This window comes from Lynx rufus, unplaced genomic scaffold (assembly GCF_022079265.1).
Source record: "Lynx rufus isolate CCGP_SWC_20201006 ecotype Redwood Valley unplaced genomic scaffold, mLynRuf1.p SCAF_8, whole genome shotgun sequence".
In the NCBI taxonomy this organism is placed as follows: Eukaryota; Metazoa; Chordata; class Mammalia; order Carnivora; family Felidae; genus Lynx; species Lynx rufus.
In genome coordinates this window covers 108,363,933-108,384,506 of record NW_025814896.1, presented here as the reverse complement: position 1 = coordinate 108,384,506, position 20,574 = coordinate 108,363,933, and the positions used below count along the sequence as shown (strand labels likewise).

General features: G+C 37.8%; 1 protein-coding gene across 4 annotated transcripts in view; it reads right to left on the bottom strand.

Annotated features, from left to right (window-relative positions):
- THUMPD2 (THUMP domain containing 2) overlaps window positions 1–20,239 on the bottom strand; it is a 35,843-nt gene extending 15,604 nt beyond the window's left edge. For 2 of the 4 annotated variants that reach the window (XM_047068953.1, XM_047068955.1), the window contains exons 1-6: window positions 20,114–20,239; window positions 11,750–11,885; window positions 9,460–9,869; window positions 7,963–8,040; window positions 5,522–5,574; window positions 3,666–3,753 (exon numbers count right to left, since the gene is read on the bottom strand). In XM_047068953.1, the coding sequence (XP_046924909.1) occupies window positions 3,666–3,753; window positions 5,522–5,574; window positions 7,963–8,040; window positions 9,460–9,869; window positions 11,750–11,885; window positions 20,114–20,239 (891 nt within the window). Of the gene's footprint in view, window positions 1–3,665; window positions 3,754–5,521; window positions 5,575–7,962; window positions 8,041–9,459; window positions 9,870–11,749; window positions 11,886–20,113 lie in introns of those variants that run through there. The other 2 variants (XM_047068954.1, XM_047068956.1) reach the window with 2 other exon arrangements.
- Between the last annotated feature and the right edge of the window lie 335 nt (window positions 20,240–20,574).

Sequence of the window (20,574 nt, the reverse complement as noted above, 5' to 3'; positions counted from 1 at the left end):
CCTGATGTGGGGCTTAAACCCACAAACCACGAGATCATGACCTGAGCTGAAATCAAGAGTTGGACGCTTAATTGACTGAGCCACCCAGGGGCCCCTTCCTTTTGAGGATATGTAGGAAGGAGGACAGTGTGTGGTAAACATGAAAAATATCTAACATCCTCGTGTTTAGATCCCACTGCTAATAGCACTGGCTTACCCAAGGTTGAGCTGTCTATGCACTGCTCTGGGTACCATGCTCCCTAGAGGGGACTGGATCAAGGCTGAGTACTGGGATTGTTTACACTGTGGTCTTGACTAAACTCCTCCAAAACAACTGTGCTGTGCAACTTCTTACATGTTTTAACATTCCGATGCTGGTGGTCACATTTAGAGAAACATTCCTTACTCTCGGTTCTGGCAAGGCAAACTGACAGTAAGGGAAAATTTTAACAAGCATCATCTTTGGATATATTTAATTTACTTTTCTACTTTTCGGACAAATGGATGTTTATATCAAAATAAAGGTAACATTTCAAATTTTTAGGTGGTTATATAAATTTATATTTATATAATACACACACACACACACACATATATATACATGTTGTTATATAAACTGTGGTGAGATCACTGGCATTTTGGTAACTCTCTCCTTAGACTAAAAGAGATTTGGACTAAAGATTAAAATCAAATAACAAAGAAAATCATGGATTCTGGGAACATGATAATCTTAAAGCAGCTTTCTTCTTTTCTCTCACCTCCAAGCTCTTTACTTCCCCTGAGCCCAAGTGACGCTCAGACCTAGAGGCAACTAATGCCAAGAGAAGCCCTGGGCTTGGTTTGGGTCCTCGAAGAAGGAACTCCATGGGGCCTCTTTGCCAAGGCTGGATGGGGGATTAGAGACGAGCACTGGAGCCCAGACGGGGAAATCACTGCAACCGGGGAGAACCTGGTCTTCAGAGATCTACAGATCTGCCGGGAGACCAGTGAACAGAAAAGTGTTCACCTAGAAAAAGTTTTCAGCACGGCTGACAGATTCTCCTTCCACTGCCAAGCCCGGTAGTGCCACAGATCCACTTGCCTTATAGCACTTTTAGGATTTTAGTCATTTCAAATATTTTAGTAACCACAATTGACTCCCAGTGAGCCAAAAAAAAAAAAAAAAAAAAAGGTAAATCTAAAGGGTAGGGGTCTACCAGTAGTGAGAGAGTAAACAGACAGAACAATCTGAACATACATCTAATGAAACAGAACTCCTGTGGGACACAGATAAGTATCTGAAGAAAAGAGGTAAGGGCTTCTGGAGATATTCAGATGTAGTACACACACAAAACTTTTCAAAGCTAAAAAACAATGATTTTTAAGCTAAAACATTCCAATGAATAAAGGAGAACATAATTCTATGACTCCTGTTATAGCCTGGAATATAACATTCAAGAATAAGTCAAAACGTAGACTCAAACTATGGAAAGACGGAAACCATGTTCTGGAGAGAGGATAGGCAACTTGGGAGACTAGCTCCAGGAGGCTTAACGTGTTTATAATTTCGGAAGCAGGAAAAGAAAGTAGTTTAAGGTAAAAGCCACTAAAGCAAAACAGTTGGGACAATAATAATTAAATAATGAAAGAAAGAGTGCCTGAGCCAGAGAAATAGTAACAATAACTTTTGTAATTATTACACTTACTACTGGCATAGCAACAGCGAATACTTAAACACCTCCTATATGTCACACACTGTTCTAACCATTTAATCCATGCTAATTCACTTAATCCTCACATGATCCTAGGAGATTGTTATTTTCATCTCACAAATGGGAAACTGAGGCACGCAGATGTTAAATATAAATATCTTGCCCAAAGTTTTCTAGGAAGTGGTGTAACCAGAATTAGAACTCAGCTTGGGCTGAATAGAAAACACACATATGTAAGTATATCCTGCTAATATTCCCAAACTTTGGAGGATTAAAGAGAAAAGTCTTACAAGCCCCTAAGCAGCTCTAAAGGAAAAGGAAATCCTACTGGCACATACTGCTCACCTGGAACACAGGAAACTAAATGACAAGGGGACAGCGTCTACAGACCTCTGAGGGCAGGGGACTGACACAACTCTTAAAGCCAGCCGAGATGGGTCTGTACCCCAGGATGAAAAACAAATTTGAGGCTGTATAGGAATTTCTGACTATGTACTACTTGGACACCACACTTGAAGAAATTGCCTAAGAAAAGACTTTGACCAAGTGACAAATAAACCAGAGCAGAGACCTCAAACAGGGAAGAACAGTGGGGAGGAATGATACACCTTGGAACACGTCTTTGCTTATACGAAAAAGTGTGTGTGTGTGTGTGTGTGTGTGTGTGTGTGTGCGCGCGCACAGTGATACCTTAATGACTAAGGACAGGCTGTGTAATGTAAGTGCTAAATAAGAACTTTTGAAACACAAGGGGTGTATTGCAAGGGAAATTCTTACACATGATAAATAATTTACTACAATCTAGTAGTTGGGGGCTGATAGTGGAAGGGTGCAAAAACGTTTCAAAGGTCTCATTGTAGGGAGGAATAAAGGGGGGTCAGGAGAAGAGAAGAAAAGCACTCGAGAGGCCTCATACTGTGCTAGGGAAGAGGGTAAGCTTAGAGGATTTGGGTGGTAAAAACAGTGTCCTGACACAGGAAAGAGTTGATATCTTGTTTTAAAGCAACAGCAGAGTCCCACGTGTCTAATTAAAAGAGCTGGCAACCTGAACCATTAGTGGAACAGAACAATAAAGTATAATTTCCAACCTCAAGGAGAGCAATGAAGTGATTACCAAGTAACTTGATCAAACCAGTAAAAACAGTGTCAGAAGTGGTAAACAGAGTAAAATAGGAGGAACACAATCAAATGTGTGTCATAAACACTGAATTCCCTCCCTGGAGGACAGGGACCATCGAATGGGATAAAAACAGAGCTGGGTATTCGTATAAAAAACAAAAAACAAACAAACAAACAAAAAAACATACTGAAAGCAAAGCTGAAAATAAAGCAATGGCAAAGAAATGCAGCAAATGCAAAGAAAAAGAAAGGACTAAAAAACTATTAATAAGACACAATGAAATTTAAGTTTAAACTCACTAATGAAGATAAAGAGAACTTTATATGACAATGAAAAGGCACCATTCCTGATGAAGCAGTAAGTCATAAATGTGCATATACCAAACTAGACCACAGCTGACGACTAGCAAAAATGCAAATATGGTTAACATGATGAGATTTTGAAATACCTCTTTCAGAATTGTGCAGATAGTAAAACATTAATATAGCAGACATTTGTTGACTAAAAAATAAAATTACTTTCTTATGTCCACAGAACATTTACAAAAATTATCAAGATCTTGGTCACAGAGAAAAACTTAAATTTTAAGAAGTGGAGGTTTTACAGACCACATGATTGTGACATAAAAGATTAGAAATCATAAAAATGCAGCTATCTTTGGACTCAGCATTTTCATAGCCAAAACACTCTCAGAAGTTCAACAATATATAAAAATATCGCCGTAGCAGTTCAGAAGTGTAATGGCAAGAGAAAGAGAAGGGTAGAAGAAAAAGAGAAATGAAAAGAAGGGAAAAACAAAGAAGCAATCAAGATGCCCCTCAATCAGTTGATTACAGAAAGGACCTTGCTATCATAAGATGAAAACACTTCCTCACCTGAATTTCAGCCAGAGAGGCCAGTGCCCATGCTATGGTAGACCTCAGGCCTGCTGTCTTGATGTAAGCTCGGCTGGCCAAAGGAATCCTACAAAGAAAAGAACCTGATGACGTACCCAATATTACTGTATGTGAAAGAAAAGTGTGATATAAACAAACTGATTAACCTGTCATATCTGTGACCTCCTCCTTATATATTCATCTAACATACACTAAGTTGCCCTAAGTTACAGAATATTTTAACCTTATGACAAAAACCCCTTTTTTCATTGGCACCTCGTCTGACCAGCCAGTGTGGTATTTCAGAAAGGTACATTTGTAAGACAACTGAAATTTAAACTCTTAGGTATTTAACTTAGAAAAATCTAATCACATATGAGGGAAGTATTTCTCAAGTGTTAATATACTTCCCTGTCTTCCCATGTGGAATAGACCTTTTCTTGCTGGAGTCATCAAGAGGAACATACTGTGATAGAGATGCGGTATGGGAAGTAGGGCTGAATGGATGCTAACCCTTGAAATCTGTTTTCTAGAAAAAAATCCCTTTTGTAAGTTTGCTTTTTGCTCATTTGCATCTTTCTCAAAAGATGAAATGAAGCATGACATTGCATTGTCTAAAATAATTTATGGAATGAAGGGCTGAAGCAGACATCTCCCAGATGAGTTCACTGGCCTCCATTATGTACCACTGCATACTTTATCCTTTGCTTCATTACTGCTACTATCAATGTTTCCAGATTTGATGAAGGTTTTCAAAATATTTTTTCTATCTTTCCAATGTAATGAAAAAGCAAGCTTGATAAAAGCTATTACAATAACCTTAAGCATTCTTTTTTTACATCCTGCTTTGGGCTTACAGATGCATAAATGTGAGCTTAGGGAAAATGGGGTATTCCTATAGAATTTTTATAATCTTTGAAAATATTCCATGCCTAGAATCTAGAAAAAGGGTATCTAAATCACATTATACTACGTAGATAGGGATGTGCATATAAAATGTTTTTCATTAAGATGCCAACAATATCTACGTGCTCCCAAGGAACTGGAAATCACTGTTTTCATCCAACTAGCTCTCTCTTCCTAAAGCATCTAGAAAAATACCTGTTATGTAAGTGTTCAACAGATATTTTGAAATAAGGAAATGAATCATTTGCATTTATTATTATATAGTACCCTGCAAGATTAGAGAGATACCTGCAGTAGATTTTAAAAACTGGAAATAGGGGTGCCTGGGTGGCTCAGTTGGTTAAGCGTCTGACTTTGCTCAGGTCACAATCTGACAGTTCATGAGTTCGAGCCCCACATCGGGCTTTGTGCTGACAGCTCGGAGCCTGGAGCCTGCTTCGGATTCTGTGTCTCCCTCTCTCTCTGCCCCTCCCCCACTCACTCTCTCTCTCTCTCAAAAATAAACATTAAAAAAATAATTAAAAAATAAAAATAAAAGTTGGAAATACTCTCCCACGATAAAAGAATAATGGCAATAAAATTTGTAGAATGTGTAAATGTGAATTTTAAGAAATGTGCTGTATTTTCTATTTTAATAAAAACTCCAGATGCCAACAGACTAAGGGCCTGTGAAAATCATTTAATAATAGAAATAATTAGATATAATTTTTCAGTACGAATCATGTAATCAGTGCATGATTATAATCAAATCTTTTAGAGCTCTAACTGGCCAGATTAAATCATATGCGTTATGTACTAAGAAAACACTTTACTGGCTCAAGTAGAGAACTCCGATGCTTTGTCCTTAGCCCCGCTCTGTGACATCGATGTCTTATACTATAAATAAGAGCATAAATTTCTCACTTTCACAAACTCTAAAGGGACAAACCAGCTCACAGAACAGTATCTACCTGAACACAGGGATTCCCACCACAGAGTAAATGTCATTTAGATGTATGAAGATCTGAAAGAACAAATAGAGAAGTTAGAACAGAACAGGAAATGCATTACCAAATGCACTGACAATTTGAAAACTTCTATTCTGAAGCTGTATATAATCTAAATTTTATCTTTTATTTTACTTTTAATTTTTAAAATAATCTATATTAAAAAAATTCTAAGGCCTTGTTTATAATATATGGAAAAATGTCCCAGTATATATACATATATATATATACACACATATATACATATATATATATTTATTTATTTATTTTATTTTATTTTATTTTTTAATTTTTTCATTCATTCTAAGAGAGAGAGCACAAGTCGGGGAAGGGCAGAGAGAAAGAGGGAGAGAGAATCCCAAGCAGGCTCCGCATCGCCAGTGCAGAGCCTGATGCGGGGCTCAAACTCACAAACTGTGAGATCGTGACCTGAGCCAAAGTCAGATCCTTAACCAACTGAGCCACCCAGGTGCCCCACTATAATATTTTTTCTTGGGCAGAGGCAAAGTAAATTTTCAGTACATTCCATAGGAAGATTCTGAGGATAGTTCATTATACGAGGTATTATATATGGAGAATCATGTTCTGAAGACATCTTGGGTTCTTTCTTCCCTGGAGTTCTCTGAACTATGACTGGGTCAGACTTTTCAGCATTTGGGGTTAGAGAAGACTTTCTAACCTTAATTCTTCCCACCTTAATTTTAACTTCAAATTGAGACTTGAGGTCACACAGGATCATCATAGGCTACACATATTTCCAGGGTAACAAAATTTTCTTCAGGCCAAAGATATTATAGCAAGGGTAATCTTTTCTCTCTCCGCTATCCGTGGGTGAGTTTCTTTCTCTCCATTACCCTTCTTCTGTTAGGCCACAAAGAGGATTTAAATGTCTCAAGTTATAATTAGTAGCCCAATTAAATTTTAAAAGTTAGAATCTTACTTTTGTATAGTTTGATGAAGTTTATGGAGTATTCTAACTTCGTTGTTTGATCTCAAGAGCATTTGATCCCTGATACTTTCACCCTAAAGTTATTTTTACTCTATAGTTTAATCAGAATTACTCCAATATTGACAAATTTTTATTACATACCGAATGATCTGGAATGGACTCCCGTTAGTCCATTAAATCCTTGATCAGCAAAGTAAACTTTCCAATGTTTTGCATTATTCATTTTAGCAAAAGTATTTATTAGGATTCTTTTCTATTTAAAATTGATACTAAAGGTAAGATATACTGATATTTTTATATATCAAATATTATTGAGAATAGCTTCTCCCACTATAATTTTTCTATTAATTTTATCAAATAAGATCTGTTAAGATTTGATTCTTCTGTTAATTTTGTTCACAAATTTTACTGTGTGATTTTACTGTTGTCAATTTTGCTCTGTGTTATTTCTACCAATAATAGCTATTATTAATTACATTAAATACTGATAGGAATTAAATTAGCTATATTTATTTAGGAGCTAAAACTATGAGGAAACTAATTCTCAGACAGTGAGATGGGGCCAAGGGGAAATGGGGAGACTGAAACTGGCAAAGCACAAGATAAGGGAACTGGTGAGGGGAACTGGGAGGAGGACCCCCTCATGTTACAACATTCTTGGGGTCAAAATATTTTTCATGACAGTAATGAAGGACATACACCAGGCATTACTTTGTAAAAGTGAAAATACCAAATAGAAACATTAAAAAATGAAACAACACAAAATGTTCTAATATGGCCAGCTATTATTCTATTTAAAGCTATATAAGAATAAATTTATGAATCAATGAATCATGAAAAGGACTAAACCACCTGTCAAATTTATCAGATAGTTTTCAAAAAAGTGAAGAATATTTTTTATGGCTAGCATTGGTTTCCCCATATAAGTGTTTTACTTTGTTCCAATGAAAAACAGTGAAACCTAATTAAATTAATTTTAAAAATAGAGAAAAAAAAGAAAAACATAATCCCAGAATCCTCACAAAGCCATATTAACATACTATTGAATTTTGAGTGGGCATTTTTGTTTTCTATTCATTTTCCTTTTTTTTTTTAACATTAGCTAGATTTATTTATTTATTTATTTATTTATTTATTTATTTATTTATTTATAGAATTTTCTATTTTAGAGATTTGTTACATATTCTAGTGATTGTAGAGGTCATCTCTAAAATTCAACTGTGGCAAAGTAATTTCCAACCCCAAACATCTTATTTGGATAAGACATTTTTACAGTGAAAAATACTAGGAAAATTATCTGCACTACTCCACTATTAAAGAGAAAAGAGACTGCTGGATCCACGCAGACATGCTTTTTAAAAACTCGAAGCAAAACTGAAAAGTACAATAAGGATAGCTGACGTGGTCTTTAAACAATTAGGTTATAGGCACAGAGGATAAAATGAACATTCAGTACCTCTAAATTTGGATTCCTCAAATCTGCTTTCCATCCAAACTGTTTCATAAGAGCAATTCCAGTTATTCTTCCTACCTCCTGGAAAAGCAGAAAGTTACAGAAAGGAGCACTAAAACTGAAAATTTTATGTTTAAATGTAAGCAAAAACTAAGAGAGCATGCAGAAAAATCAGGTCAGACTATTTGATGGTAACTTAGGGCTGCAATATAAGAATATGACACTAAAGCATTTTCTGTTCAAGGCAAGCAGGCTGCATTTGACCTCTTCACCCCCCAAAATATCTTATGGCACTGATGCTTCCTCATGTGTAATCTCTCTTCTTGTAACTTTAGAGAGCTGAAATAACCAGATCGTGAATCGATAAAAATGGTCATTGTGGGTTTTAGCAAACAAATGCAAAGTGAAAGATGAACTATTTTAGCTACTACAATCCTACACGTTTACAAATTACCAGAACAGTAGCATTAGACTCAAACTTTAGGGTTTATCTGATTTTAAGGCTGGTGAAAGGACTCAGACCTTTGCCCCCCGACATCACTGAACTTTGTAAGGGCCGAGTAATAAAGTGTTTTGAAGGAAACCGTGGTATTCTCTCACGGAGACCTCGAGTGTCTTGTGCATTTGTGTATTTGCAGTCTGGGTCCTGGTGACAATCACACACACAAGGCAGAGCGCAGAGCAGCCATTTAATAAAAACAGGACTGAACTGAAGAGAAAACCCAAAAGGTTAGGACAATAACACAGGATTTCCAAACGTCAAGAATACCTATGAGTTTAAGGGAAACTTTGAGCGAGAAAGGAAAAAATGGAGGTGATTACATGGAATGGCATACTATTACTCTTAAAGCATCTGAGGTGAAGTTAAAAAGGCAAATGCATTTTTAGGGGTGCCTGGGTGGCTCAGTCGGTTAAGTGTCTGACTCGTGATCTCGGCTCAGGTCACGACCTCACCTTCTGAGAGCTTGAACGCTGCACTGTGTTCTGTGTTGGCAGCGTAGAGCCTGCTTAGCATTCTCCCTCTCTCTCTCTCTGCCCCTTTCCCGTGCTCTCTCTCAAAATAAATAAATAAACATTAAAAATTAAAAAAAAAAAAAAGAATGCATTTTTTAAAGAGATTTAATTATATGACATTAGGCCTAGTGATGTGCCTCGGCCTACTTAACTGTTCCGTGAAAGGCTGTCATCTCATTTTATTTTTTTTTTAAAATTTTTTTTTCAACGTTTTTTATTTATTTTTGGGACAGAGAGAGACAGAGCATGAACGGGGGAGGGGCAGAGAGAGAGGGAGACACAGAATCGGAAACAGGCTCCAGGCTCCGAGCCATCAGCCCAGAGCCTGACGCGGGGCTCAAACTCACGGACCGCGAGATCGTGACCTGGCTGAAGTCGGACGCTTAACCGACTGCGCCACCCAGGCGCCCCTGTCATCTCATTTTAAAGCTAAGGAGTAGTTAATTCTTTGAGAAAATGGAACCCCACCTTGGGAGGTAAGTGTACCTGTGCAGTAAAGGTCTTTGCAATAGCTCCACTGCAGCGACAGGAAACTCTGAACGTCAAGTCGTTCTGGTTTTTGGCATCAGCTGCTTTTACTACATCGTTCTGAAATGCTTCTTGAGATTTTTCTCTTTCAGTGAGAAAATCTCCTTGCTCCTGTGTTTCTTCTTCCGTTTGCTTTTCCAGCAAGCATTCCCCACTCTCTTGTAACTCTTGCAATTGTTTTGTTTTTAATTTCTTAGCACTGATGATGTCATTTTCCTCCACTTTTCTTTTTGGTGGGTTAGCAGCTCTTTGAAAAAGTTTGTCCTTTTTTGCATCAAGTTCAAGAAGATTTTTCCAAGTTGAGATGGCATTCAACCAACTTTCTGGATCATCATTTATAAGTCTCTGTATCTCACTTAATATTTTTCCTAAATAAGTAAGATGTCAGTTAATCCTCTATTGAAGCTTTAAAGACAGTCTATTACATCCATCACCCCCAAATTCCATTACCTTTATTTCTTTAAAGTCAGTTTTATTAAACTGCTACATGAATAGTGAATTCACCTTCACCTGGAGTTTATATAATTTAACATAAAAATATTGTGCAGAATAAAGTTCATTTTTTTTAAACAAAGTTTATTTATTTATTTATTTATTTATTTATTTTTAATTTTAACGTTTGTTTATTTTTGAGACAGAGAGAGACAGAGCATGAACGGGGGAGGGGCAGAGAGAGAGGGAGACACAGAATTGGAAGCAGGCTTCAGGCTCTGAGCCATCAGCCCAGAGCCGGACGCGGGGCTCGAACCCACGGACCGCGAGATCGTGACCTGAGCTGAAGTCGGACGCTTAACCGACTGAACCACCCAGGCGCCCCCAAAGTTTATTATTTTGAGAGAGAGCAAGTCAGCGCGTGAGCAGGGAGGGGCAGAGAGAGAGGGGGAGAGAGAGAATCACAAGCAGACTCCACACCAGCAGCACAGAGCCCAGCACTGGCAGCACAGAGCCCGACGATGTGGGGCTCCAAATCACAAACTGTGAGGTCATGACCTGAGCCAAAACCAAGAGTCGGACGCTTAACCGACTAAGCCACCCAGGCGGCACTAAAGTTCATTCTTATATTTCATAATTAATATCAAATTATTTTAAAATCCTATAGAATTATCATGTATTTTAGCAAGATCATTTGTCTTATGATAATATATATCTATATCTTCAATATAAGCATAGGCCTAGAGTATGCATTGATCTTTGAAATAATGCAGATCTTGCCTATAAAAACTAAGTTAAAAAACAGAATAAATTGCAAAACAAAGCTTTGAAACAAGAGCAAATGAATCTTGAGACTATCTTAAACCATACACTATTAGCATACATCATAAAATGAGTTTTCATAAAGCAACACTTCAGATACACAACCCATTCATAAGTTAGGGACTGTCAGCATGCGCAACACAATGTAATCTTTTTTTCGATGAAGAAGGGTCATCAAGATGACCTAACAATAATTACAGTGTTCTCTAAAGATGAGAATGTAGAATGTTGGGATGAAATTATATCGACCCCATGGTATAACACCTTAGGATTTGCTTTAAAACCACATTTCTGCCCTGTCTTGATTTCTTGCCATTTATATCTTTACTGACACAGTTTAGTGCAGACTGTAATATTACATGATCTCTTGTGCACGATCAGCAATTAAAATGAAGTTTAAGGCAATGTTTAGTCTAGCAGTATCTGACTATTTTTGGTGCTTCTATTAAGATCCTTAAATTATTTTAGCAGCATGTGTATAAAATTAGAGAGCGAAGAGGGAATCTCTTAATTCCCTTTAGCTGTAATGCTTTATTAATGGGCATAAGTTTATTCAAAACTTTAAATTTAAGGTCACCCAAATAGGAAATTTTATAACATAGTATTTTTTCCAATTATATAATTCATCAGTTAAAAAGTACGAAGTGATAGTTTTGATCAACTTATTAAAACCATGCATTCCGGGTTATTATACACTTCTAAATCTAAACAGAAGCAACTGATCACATGCATCTTTAGAGAAGGTGTCTGATCATAATTAAAACAGAAGAAATGTGACTCAGAAAATAGGTAGCAGGTTGCAAAGAGACACAATTAGGTGATAATATGATTAATATGGTGATAGTATTCAGGAAATACAGAAAAATACATAATTGGTGATTCCACAGGTATGAATGAATCTTAAAAATATGAAATGGATACAAATTAATTATCAAGCAGAAAACTTTGGAGTACAATATATCATGTGGGTAAAAGCAATAGGTATATACTGTACCTTTACTTACAGAAGAAACATTAAGTGGAAACTGCTTTTTAATCAGCAAAAATAATCTTTCTGCAGATTTTAATTTTTTCAGCATATTTAAGTCAGAACAGGTGGTGAAGAAAACTTTTCCTGAAATATATTCAACCTAGAGACAGAAAAGATTAATGAGGTCCTGTGTCAGAGTAAGAATCATTTCCCTTTTCCCCTCTAAATGAATTAAAACATAGCATCTAGATTAACAATAAACAACCATTTCTGAAAGATTTACTACTTGTCAGACACTCTACTAGGCACTCAGAACACATTTTCCCCCTCATCCTTATAACAAACTTCTATGGTAGATTTTATCACCCCCATTTCTCAGATTAAGAAACTGAGGCTTGGATAGGTTAAATAACCGGTATGAAGCCACATAGTGACCAAGATCATAATCTGTGCCATGTTACCATTTGTAAAGTACACTTCTAGGACAAATCAGGCGTCTAGTCCAAGGTTAACATCATCAGTAGGGATTTATTAAACACCTACCTTGTGGTCTACCAGGAAACATGCAACATAAATCCTAAAGATGAATAATAATGTAACACGTACATATTGACATACAAATTAAAATATAATATTTACAAGAAAATAACTTGAATTAAACCCAAAATAAAAAAGTTAATATGTAAATGCACTGATAAGCTGTATGTACCGAATACGGAACCATCATTAGTAAAAGTCTTGGAATAGAACTCTGTAAGATTTGAGAAGAGAGATTCTAACAGAAGAACAAAGGGCAAGATGCAGAGGTGGGAGTGACAGCCTGGCTGAAGTAAAGTGTAAGTCAGCATGGCAAAATTTGCTGTTTACACTGATTGATAGTGTCAGGTGGATGGATGGTGTAGCTCAGGCCAGCTTGATAAATGGTCGTGAAAATTTGAGTACCACAGATGGTAATGGTCAACCATTATAGACTTTTGATGAAAGCTATGACAGCACTGAATTAGCTAGCAGAAAAAATTACTTTGGAAGAGGCATAAAGTACTGAGTGTAGAATGTGATGTCAGAGGAAGAAGGAGACTACCAAGGTAGAAATAATGAAACTTGGCTGTGGAACTGGAAAAGGGATAACAGCAAGAAATATGCATCATCAGAAAGAGGTTTTGGAGGCAAGATGGATATGTGGTAAAAGCCAGAGAAGAAAGAAAATGAAAAATGCACTAACTATAGAGTCTAGTGAGGTATGGGAAATGGATCTCAATACCAATGGAGTCCTAAAACTTTTGGAATCAACCCAGCCCTCTCAAGCTCAGGATGGATGTGGAATGCCTTAAAGTTTTCCTTTTAGCAGTGGCCATCAGCTGATTAATATGGTTCTAAGTTATCTCCTAGAACTGAGGTAATGGGGAATTTGGGGTTTCCCATGTGTTTAGGCAGCTCCCGTCCAATGGGAACTTGAACTCCAAGTGTTTTTGTATTTTTGATCTGACATGGTCTAATTAAGCTCTGGGGATGGTAATTTCTGGGATTACCATTCTAGCTTGATGAAGAAGAATCTGCAGAGGAAGCCCTAGGTTGACACCAATTAAAGCCCAAATACTTCATTATAAGATTAACAAGTTTTGGGGATCTAATGTACAGTATGGTGATTATAGCTCATACTATATTATATAATTGAAAGCTACTAATAGATCTTAAATGTTTTTACCACAAAAAAGTAAATGGTAATTATGTGACTGGATAGGGGTGTTAGTTAATGCTCTGGTGGTAATCATTTGCAATTTATAAATGTATCAAATCAACATGTTGTACACCTTAAACTTACATAATGGTATATGCCAATTATATCTCAGTAATGCCAGAGAAACAAATAAAAATAAAAGCCCCAGCAATGCATCTGACCAAGATAGATGGAGAAAGCAGGGAATGAGAAAAATGTTTAGGAATCAATATTTAAGGTCATAAGGAAGTAACTAAAATAAGAACTTTTGGCTTCTAGAATTTACTTCTTTCTCATTACAAAGATGATGTTTTCCCATGAAGTCAAAACTAAATACATACCTCAAAATGCTTAGAACTTGAAAACAAAATATTCAAAAGTAACTTTTATTAAAATTTTTTTTCAATGTTTATTCTGAGAGAGAGAGACAGACAGACAGACAGAATGAGAGCAGGCAGAGAGAGAGGGAGACAGATTTTGAAGCAGGCTCCAGGCTCTGAGCTGACAGCACAGAGCCTGACATGGGGCTTGAACTCGTGAACCGCAAGACCATGACCTGGGCCGAAGTTGGCCATTTACCCAACTGAGCCACCCAGGCTCCCCTTAAAAAGTAACTTTTAAAAAATTTAGATTTTTTTGTTACCTGACATAAAAATATAGCTGATATTAAAGCCATCACAAAACAAGTTAACAGACATGAAATACATTGCCAAGATTATGGGGTAATTGAAATAAGTATTTTACTGAAGATGTATGGTTTTAAGATTCAAGTCCTGTAAACAAACTGATGCAAACATCTGGACCAGTGATTTTAATCTAAGTAGTCAGTGATCTAGATATTAATTTATAGTTATTTAACTGTACAAAGATCTTTTCTTACTTATTTGAAATATGAAGGGAAACAATTTACACAGCAAACTTCCTTTAAAAATATCATCATTTGGGGGTGGTGGGAAGAACAAATAAAGAACATGATTGAAAATCAAGTTAATTGAGAGGACCTAAAAGGTTTAATTTATTGGGGGAATCAAATCATAAGAATAATGTCTTGAAGCATCAAAATGCTAAATATATTCTCAAAACCAAAAGCAACATTATTTTCTTTCTTTAAAAATTAATGTAAGGCCTACATTCCTTTTACAAGTAATAAGCATGTAATCAAAAGTAGTTTACTAAATTGCTAAACAGTCACTATGAGAATCAAATAATCATATACATGAAAGCACTATAACGTTGTACCCTTTGTGAAGATGACGTATGATATCTTAAAGCAGTGGGGAGAATGAATTTTGGTGCTTATGACTTCAAAAACTGCTGAAGCTGGTGCTAACCTTTTTCTTTGTTGCTTGTAACTGATCATATTCAAATATAATACTTAGGGGAGAAATGTGGCATTTTAGAATACTTCACCCTAATATTTGTTACTTGAAAATTTATTTATATATACAATCTGTTTTTTCCATTTGGAATGAAATCATAATGAAGTGTCTAAAACCAGCTGGTTTTATGTCTAACACTTTCGAAGATGAAATAACAGCCTTTATTAAAATAAAAACACTTCTGTTATCAGCTAGAATATCTAAGCAGTTAGCATTTTTGCCTTTCTTTTAAAATTCAGGCATTCAAGTCTAACACAAAAATTAAAAGTTTAAGTCTTGGCAAAATGCATAGGAAGATATGGAGATACCAAAGTTCTCCTAATTCTACAAATGCCATTTAGTTTTAGAATTAATTATACATTGCTAAATGAAGAGCTGAGGTGGTACATGAGCTTTTTTGGTTCATTTTAGAAGAAAGGATTAAAAAATATACTTTAATTAATTTTTAAAAAAGCATTCAATCTGCAAGAAATGCATAGGATATTAAAAAATATCAACCTACGCAATTACTCCTTTAAATAAAATAATTATGAAATAATCCAATTATCTGGTTAGCTCTACCCCACTACTTTCTATCACCATGACCCTACTAAAAAATTAAAAATTGGTTGGCTTATTCAAGTTCAGGTCCTGGGTTAAAAGTCTTTGCTATGTGGGTTTACAAAGACCAATCAATCCATTGACAGGGCCTTTCTGGCTAGCTGGTATTAGGCACACCTCTATTATACTGAATTTTATCTTAAAAATAACTGTTCTTGCTATTATTGTTATAATAGCAGTATTTAATACATTATACATTGTTATAGCTTAATTTTTCTTAATTTTAAAGCAATCTAGGTAATATTTGTATAAAATAGTTTATGCAAATACGTAATTATACAATATAAATTGAATATTTAAAAATACCCAGGAACCTATAAATTAGCTTGCCCTACCACCAAGTGGGAAAAAAATCTAATCTGACTCTGACCAAACTCTAGATACAACTTACAAGATTCCAATTGATAGGAGATAGAGAGGACAGAGAAACATGTTAAACTACACCATGGAGATGCAATTAGCAATATTTAGATCAGGGGAACTTCTAGCAGTGCTGTCCAACAACTTTCAGTGATGAGGAAAATATTCCATAACCTGTGCTGTCCAATGCAGTCAACACTAGCACATATGGCTTCTGAGCACTTGAAATGTGACTAATGTGCCTAAGAAAGTGAATTTTTTTGTCATATATTTTAATTAAAATAGCCACCATACCCTTTTGGACACCACAGCTCTAGACTAGGGCTCAGAAAATGAGGCCTGGTGAGCTAAGAATGGTTTTTACATTTTTAAAGGGATGTAAAAACAAACAATAACAACAAAAAAGAACAACAAGTGATCCACATATGTGAACTACAAAGCATAAAATACTTATTATCTGGCCTTTATTTTACACATAGTCCATGCACAGTGCAGAGCCCAACATGGGACTCAAACTCACACCTTGAGATCAAGAGTGGAGCCAAGATCAAGAGTCGGAAGCTTAACCGACTGAGCCACCTAGGCACCCCAATCTGGATCTTTAGAGAAAAAATTGGCCAACCCCTGCCCTAGACTATGGGATAAACAAACAACCCTGCTTCTTTAACAAATAATAAATTGCTGGGGGGGGGGGGGGGGACGGGGGAGAGATGGACGGGAAATCTACAGATTAAGAGACTTAAAATTTTTTTTATAACAAACGAGATTTAAAAGAATATCAATCACAATACATGATCCTTATTTGAATCCTCATTCAAATACACAAACTTGAAAAGTGACATTTATGAGAAAGTTGAGATTTAAACACTAGATATTTGATAAGGAATTATTTTTAGATGTGATGATATTGTGGTTTATATTTTTTTAATTTAAATTTTTTTGAGAGAGGGAGAGAGCGCGCAAACGCGCGCACACGCATATACGCGCGCGCGCGCGCGCGCTGCGCGCGCAAGCGCGGGAGAGAGGCACAGAGAAGGAGACAGAGGATCTGAAGCAGGCTCCGCGCGCTGTGAGCCTGAGCCACCCAGGCGCCCCTGTGGTCTATATTTTTAAAAAGAGCCATTGTATGATGTCTTCTATATTATACTATATATATTATGCTGTGAGTCCTCTCATTATAGATATACAGTAGCCCCCTTATCCACAGTATAGCCTCCTGCCGTCACTGCATTTAACCAGTCACTGCATTTAACTGCGTGGTTCCTAAGCAGATGACCCCCCCCCACCTGTGACGTAAGATCCACAGCCTAAGGCTACGTCAAGCACAATCCTCCTTCCGAAGTAGAAGTATCGTCAGAAAGTCAATAGTAGCCTAACGTCATGCGCCACGCTTCGTCTCATCATTTTGTCATCTCACATCATCACAAGAAGGGTGAGTACAGTACAAATAAGATATTTTGAGAGGGAGGGAGGGGCAGAGGGAGAGTGAGCAAGAAAACATGTTTGTTCACGTAAGTTTTATGACAGTATATTTTTATAATGTCCTATTCAGTTATTGTTAACCTCTTACTGTGCTTAATTTAAAAATTAAACTTTATTATGGGTATGTATATATAGCAAAACACAGTATATATAGGGTTGGTACTATCCATGCTCTCAGGCATCCACTGGGGGTCCTGGAATATGTATCTCCCATGGATAAGGACGACTACTATATAGGCAAACATTTACAGATGAAGTGATATCTTGGCCTTGCCTCAAAATAACATCGGTGGAGCGGGAGGGGCATTAATGGAGCAGAATTCACCGTGGGATCGGTGTTGCAGCGGGTCGGTGAGCACGTGAGATTCACCACACTATTCTACTTCGTGTATGTTTGAAATTCTCCGTGATAAAAAGCTTAACAGAATACACAGGACACTTTCTATTGCGAGCTGCATGTTGGAGGAAGCAACTGCATCAGTCCTCCAAGGAGGGAGAGTTTGCAAGTTAAAATGCAAACGATTGAGCTATGTACATTCCTCCCAAAAGAAAAGTTTTGGGGGGTGGCAACTAGGGACACACATTTTCAACAAGCTCCCCGTGCGTGATTCTTACCCACTAAAACACCGATTAGAAAGGCGTGACTAATCTGTAAAAGGAAACACTTTCTAAATTCATTTTATAAATGCGGACTTCACAATATTAATTTTCTTGAAGCAAATCAAAGTTTCTAACACTCTTATTACTGCACGAATGGTTTCAAGTATTCCTGTGCAACTCATTCTTTGGGAACATTCATTGATCACCTACTAATTGCAAGACATTGTGCTACACGTGCTATCAATTTTTATCTCAAGGTTTGCTTTAATCCTTTAAAGTAGGTATAATCTTCTCCATTTTCTATCCAAGGAAAGTGAGGCTCAGAAATTCGAGTATTCACCCCAAATTCAAAAATCTATGAAAGGAAGATTAAAATTTGAACACACATTTTTTGCCTCTGAGATCTACATATACTCTTTTCCACGCTGTCACAGAAATAACTTACAAGCTTCGGGGAAGTTCCCACTATAATTTAGTGTACTAGTAAAGCACCTGGGCTTCAAAGCAATAAAGATCCAGATACAAGTCCCAGCTCCACCACAGAGCATCAGTTTTCTCTTTATTTCTTTGTAAAACAGAGGGGGGAAATGACGTCTCCCATAGGATTCTTCTGTGGATTAAATCATATCATGTACATAAAAGTGTCGGACACGTTTTAAGTGCTTTATAAATGTTAGATGCTATCATTGTTCTTTCGGGATTGCTTTAACTTTAAGAGTTAGCGAACTAGAGATGACATTTCAGAAGTTATTTGTTCAGATCCCATTTCCAAGCATATCTGTCCTTAAAACAGGCACAATCAAAATATGGAAATCCCCAGATCTTGTGGTTGATTCCTCTCATTGCCAAGAAGTTTGTCCCTATAATTAATCGAACTTTTTTGCTGTGAGGAGACCCCCTCCCCTCACATCTCATTTTGTCTTTAGAGAAGATGGAGGACAAGCAGAGAAGATAATTTTGGTAATTCGACATATTGCAGTTGGGTGAAGGCTTCTATTTTTCATACTAAGAGCTCTAAGTTAATATTAAAAAACAAAAACAAAAAACCAGTGCAGCATGATGTAATGGAAGGAACTGGACCTGGGTACTGGCCTGCCTGGGTTAAACATGATTATATACTCATGCCTGATTTCACAGCTTGGGTTTGAATCCCAGGTCTGCCATTTTACATGACTTGAATAATTTCTTGGACTTAACCTGTGCTTTATTTTCCTTTTCTGTTACATGTAGAGCCTACCTCACAGTGTTGTGAAAATTAAGCAGGTGAGTACAGATTGAGGACCTAAGAACATGCTTAATCAATGTGGGCAATTCTTACATTGTTGCTTTTTTAGATTAGCCGTATTCAGCGCTCTATTAAATTCTGCGACCAAAACCACAAGTGGCTGGTAATCTAATAAAGCTGATGTCATTTTTCGTGACACCCCCCCCCCCCCCTCTATCCCGCATGCCCCCAACTCCCTCATTGCAGAAAATCCTTTTGTGGCTTCCAACACTATAGGGGCTGCAAGACTGACGTGGTCAATTTCATTTAGTAAGCTTTCCTTTTCCAAAAACACATGATTCACACTGTCATATACAGCCCATCAAGTCAGTGGAGTCTGTTTCTATTACATCTTTTCCCTCTGCTTTCAAGAAGCCAGCTCAGCATGTTCTAGAACCTAAACTCAAGTTTAAAACCTTGTTCATGTCATTGAAATTAACACCAGCAATTGTTACTTCCCTCCAGAAGCTGGACTACGAAGCCTCCAAGACTATTATTTTTCTAGCTACTATTTACTCGGTGTTTAAGGTGTACTTTACGCACCTTGTATCAATCCCATGGGGTAAATACCATCACTGTCAGGAAACTGACAAGTCCAGTAACAACTTGAAGGCTGTACTTGTATTTAAAGGCTGGAGAAAGGCTTCTGTGATGGGTCTAACTATTGGCACTATCCAGTACCTTCTTGTAAAGAATCTAGGAAATACCTTGCCTCAAACTCCTTCCCGCCTTAAAAAAAAATACAGGCATGAGAGATACGCGGTAATGTGGAAGGGAGAACGACTGGCGATTCTTTCCTGCAGTAATTAAAGGACGTGTCAGAACTCCGAGGCCTGGGGCTTGAGAGCTGGGGGGCTTGAGAGCTGGGGGGCTCGAGGCTCTTGCTTTCCAGAGTCTACACGGACCCTGGCGGGGAGGGAGACCCGGCGCGGACGGGGGCAGGGCCGCCCTCCTTCCCGCCCGGGCGCGCAGCGAGGCCGACTCACCTGCGTGGCCGCCAGCCGAGCCCGCACCTCCCGCATCAGGAAGGGCTCCAGGCCGCGGCCCGCGGTGCAGAAAAACCGGGCGCCCGCTGCAGGCCGCGAACCGGAATCTGTAGGAACAGCCGCCATGGCGGCTCGGGCGCGGCCCCGCCGCTCGGGGTCACGTGGCCTGGGGCGCGCGCGGCGAGTCCCGGCTCTCCCGGAGGCGGGCACTGGGGCCGCGGGGCAGGGTGGAGTCAGAGGCTAGGGTTGTCAGGGAGACCCGGAGTGACGGTGGGGGCCGGTGGGGGGGGGCGGGGGAGCGGGTCAGCTCGGAGGGGTGGCTGTGGGGCTCCTTGGTTAACTGCTCGCAATTTCCCTGATTAGGTATTTGGAACTATTTGGAGTCACACATGGAAGGCATACAGTTGGGATCTGTAATTGGAATCTATATAAACGGTATATAGCATCTAATCCATTTGTCT